This window comes from Trachymyrmex cornetzi, unplaced genomic scaffold (genome assembly GCF_001594075.2).
Source record: "Trachymyrmex cornetzi isolate Tcor2-1 unplaced genomic scaffold, Tcor1.1 scaffold321, whole genome shotgun sequence".
Classification (NCBI taxonomy): Eukaryota; Metazoa; Arthropoda; class Insecta; order Hymenoptera; family Formicidae; genus Trachymyrmex; species Trachymyrmex cornetzi.
The window spans coordinates 864,892-869,388 of record NW_017297908.1 but is presented as its reverse complement, the minus strand read 5'-3'; the positions used below and the strand labels follow the sequence as shown (position 1 = coordinate 869,388).

The 4,497-nt window shown below is 33.3% G+C and overlaps 1 protein-coding gene across 1 annotated transcript in view; it reads left to right on the top strand.

Annotated features, from left to right (window-relative positions):
• Positions 1–2,448: 2,448 nt before the first annotated feature.
• LOC108762772 (uncharacterized) overlaps positions 2,449–4,497 on the top strand; it is a 6,189-nt gene continuing 4,140 nt past the window's right edge. The window contains exons 1-2 of the mRNA XM_018509933.1: positions 2,449–2,616; positions 3,467–3,657. Coding sequence (XP_018365435.1) covers positions 2,449–2,616; positions 3,467–3,657 — 359 coding nt within the window. The remainder of the gene's footprint in view (positions 2,617–3,466; positions 3,658–4,497) is intronic.

Genomic DNA, 4,497 nt, shown 5'->3' with positions numbered 1-4,497 from the left:
GCTTGTTTGCAGGAATGTCACTTTTACATCAATTATATTATCGACGTCATTATGACGTAACAATAATGACGTCATTGTCTTTGACATAATCACGTCACAGCAAGGTTCCAAATGACATCGATGACAAATAACTGACGATGTTTATGGGCAAAAAAAAATAACGTCATTTTGAAGTAACTTTGTGAACTAGGAAATATAGTATTTAATATAAATCGACGCTGATCGACGCTGTAGCAATGTCACGCCAAGTTCATAAAGACACAAAGGAAACATCGAACGGGCCGTGTGACGTAAATATTATTGCGTAAATGTTGTGGCGCTACTAAAAATAGGTAGTTTTAGTACTGTGTGTGCATTTCTTATTTTTACCAACATAAGAAAATACAGTATTTAAAAATCCTGAAAAAATTCTGAAAAAAATTTCCTGTATATACATATATAAAATATGTAATTATTAAAATATGTAATTATTAAACAATTAAAATTGAAACCTTACAAAAAAAGACAAAATATATGTTTATGTACTATGTTTTCTGTATATACATATATAAAATATGTAATTATTAAACAATTAAAATTGAAACCTTACAAAAAAAGACAAAATATATGTTCCCCCCCCCCCCCCCGTGAGCCTGGAAAAGATTCTACTGACGTCTATGTTCACGTTCGTGGTTTATGTCTTGTAGGAACGCGGCATTATACTTGTAGGATTAATAAGTTCCATTATTAATAAGTTCCATTATTAAGGTTCCTAAGAGAGGGAGAGATTGTTTATAAGAGAGAGAGAGAGAGAGAGAGAGAGAGAGAGAGAGAGAGAGAGAGAGTTTACGCGAGTGACGAGTACATGATTCGTATCGACGTTATTTTTGCCTTTTTTTGTAATGTTTCAATTGCTAAATAATTACACATCTCTCTCTTTTTCATATATATAGTAATAATAAAATTAACAAGTTTCCTCCACAAAGTCGTGTTTGATTCATTTTGTTTGGTTTATTTATTGCGAAGTAATAACCATTTAGTTTCAACTCATTCCCGTTGGTCACCCTGTATATCTGCTGAATTATTGATGAAATAATGTTTTCCTGTTAACTGTATATACTTTCCGTTTCATGCATAATGCATTACTTATCTTTGTTGTTTATGAAATGTAAACAAGGATTAATGAAACATCATTCGCATCATGCGTGAAACAGAATGCATTATCTATGTGCTGTCAGGTACTTATTATAAGTAATATAACAAAAATTCTAATTAAAAAACCCATTGTAATAACTTCTATACACTACTCAAAACTATATTAACAAACAAGAGAAGACGTCTTCTCGTCAGCTATAATATGTACAAAATTTAATAATTTGCATGTGAAATTTAATGCAAATATGCATGAAATTTAATGTAAATATGCATTAGATATAATGTACACGTACGTTACATTCAATACAGAGACTGAAAGTAAATTAATCTACATATATCTGAAATTAAATACATGCTAATATTCAATGCAACATATAAAAAATATGCATACTGCAATAAATAGTGATAAAGATAGAATAAAGTTTACAGCTCGTGAGCGCCCAAACCGAATGCAGCCAGTACGTACCAGTGGTACTTATGCGAGCGCTATGAAAGCCAAAACGAATTCACCCTATAAGAGTTAACTCTATGTTAGAACTCGGTACGATTTGCATTTCTTTTTCAATAAACAAATCACTATGTGTTTGGATCTAAAACATTTAAAATTGAAATATCCTTTATCTACAGTAAATGTTTGTTTTGCAAACATGTTTCAAATGTAAACATTTTAAATACTGCATTTTGTACAGTGATGTAATTATAGTCACAAATATCAAAATTTTTTCTCTCAATACATAAAGAAATAATTTTCGACAATTCTTACGTGAATATCGCTTTTGCGAAAATTTAAATAAAATGCCTGCAACAAAAGAAAAAATTTGCTGTTGCAACAATTTAGATATAAAATATGGTATAGGATTTTTAATTGGCTGCAGCAGCCAATTAAAGATGTTATGCTATATTTTACTATCTAAATTGCTGCAGCAGCCAATCTTTTCTTTCAGTGTGCTATCCTGTAATTTTCCTCCATCTTGTTATTACAAAAGGTAATACTCCTGTGATATAATTTCTCACTTTAATAATTTCGAAATGCGCAACGTTAACGAGATTCCATATAATAGAAGAACAGTCCCGAAGCACGCATCCGTGAAACGGCCGAAGTTTTCGACTTCTCGTAATTCCGGATCGGATACGTTTTGCCGGACGCAAATAGTGGCATGCGCGTTCGCGTTTCGACTGACTGCGAGACTCCAACTCATTATCGTGTTCCCACGAACTCATCGAATATCGCGACATTCCGGAACAAGAGAATATTCGCTCACAGGGTTCGTTGACCGTAGATTCGATGATCTACGCGAATTACTTGAGTACAGAATGGGGAGAATGGGTATCCGATACCGCGATGAACCATGCTTTTCGACGACACTGCAGTACTTCGCTATGTCACGGCTGCTTTTTTGGGTATTGTCGACCATTGGGTTTTGGGCGAATTTTTGGTGTTGCCGAACGATACTGCTGTATCCCGAGAATACTGTGTTTCAGGTAACTTCAAAATTTACCGTAAATTTTTGTAATACGTGTATCTTATCTCGAAAAGAAAATTTACTCGGTTAACATTTCACTTTACTTTTATCGTCTAGTTGCAGTAAAACAAAGAGTTGCTAAATAAGAATACAAAATTTCTCGTCGAGAGTATATTGTATATTTAGTTTGTTTTATTAATGCTGCGGGCACTTTTAAAATGCTTTTAATAAACGTTGTATAATTATTTTTAAGACAAATAAAACTTTAATAAAGTTGTAATAAATTAGAAACTACATTGTGTTTAATATATAATGTATTTATACGTAAGTGAACACTTTACATATAAATTTGTCATATAAATTCTTTATATTTTTACAGATTGTGATAGATAATTAAAATTTTGCATTTATATGCCACTAAAAGAAATAGCATTTCGATCGAATACGAGCTATTAAAATGATATTTGGCTACGCATACCGAAAGCTTTTAATTTGTGCTCAGGATTTGCTCAATAAAATGCTACGTTGTCGCCGCGTTAAATATTTATTTGCGAATTGTCGGCACGCTAATTAGCAAATCTAGTCCGACTCGACCAGAGATGAATGACTATCTCTCTTTTAAGAAGAACTTTCATATCAAACATAGTTCTTCACGATAATTTTGTTTAAAAGAGAAGAGATTTTTTTATAGAAAATTTAATTATTTTAAATTTTAATTCAGTAATATCTCTAGCTTGGAAAGAAATCGCTCAATAGAACATTAAAAAACAATAAATAAAATCATTTTCGGATTATTTACGTCACTTGACTCATAGGTTAAAAGGTCTTCGTCTTTCTCGATATGTAATCACGGAACATTTGCTCAACAGTTTACTCTGGGTATCTCGATGCCGATAGTGATGACGAAAAGGGGTGGCATTTCCTTCTCTTCGGGATTTCAACTCAACTACGTTCTACCCTGGAACTTGTCGCAGTTCGAACCGACGATAATTCCTGCGAGACACATCAGAGATCTCAATTTGCAGGAAACTTACGTCACCATTGAGAATCTCTTGGACGAGTAAGTTGTGCTAATCGCTCCCGTACGTTTTCCCTTAAAGATCTTCACCGCGAAATGAACTTTCCTTCGCAGCTTCAGTGAGAAGTTCAAAATGAGGAGAAAATGTCGAAACGTTTACTCGGTCGCTTGTGTATGCATTAATTAAATTTACCGAAAATGAAAACGAGAGGCGGTCGATAAAACTTCCGACGGATATATCAATGGTTTCAATTATGTACGGCACTTACAACGCCATCGAGATTGGCTGAACGAGCGAGTTGTCGCCCTTTCATTATTCTCTTTCCGCTATTCTTTTGTTCACTCTCATACACACGATTCCGGAACAAGCGCGCAATTTTACACGCCGCGCCGAATTTGCACAATGGAAAGAGAAAAGATTTGAATTTGGAATCAGAAGAACAAATGCCGTGCAAAATTACCGCGCAAAATTGCACGATGGATTACTAAATGCGACAGATGCACGAGAGAGTAGGTACATTTCTAAATAATTAACTTTTAACTCCTGCTGGCACTCAGTCAGTACCGATAAGCGCTTGTTGAAATGACATTTCGGCCAAACTACACACACATATTGTTTTCCTCTAATTTTAGGTTCCAAGAATGTTTTGTCATTGATACCGAAAATGTCAAAAATAACTCTCCATGTCAATATTAAAAATTTTTTTAATCTTGCAACATGTCAAAATTATTTTGTACTATACGTTTGCACAATTCATGATATTTATTGACGAATGATATATGACGTAGATGTCAATAATAAAATTTATTCACTTTTCTGAGATCGTGGTTTTATATGCAGATTACATATATATATATATATATATATATATATATATATAG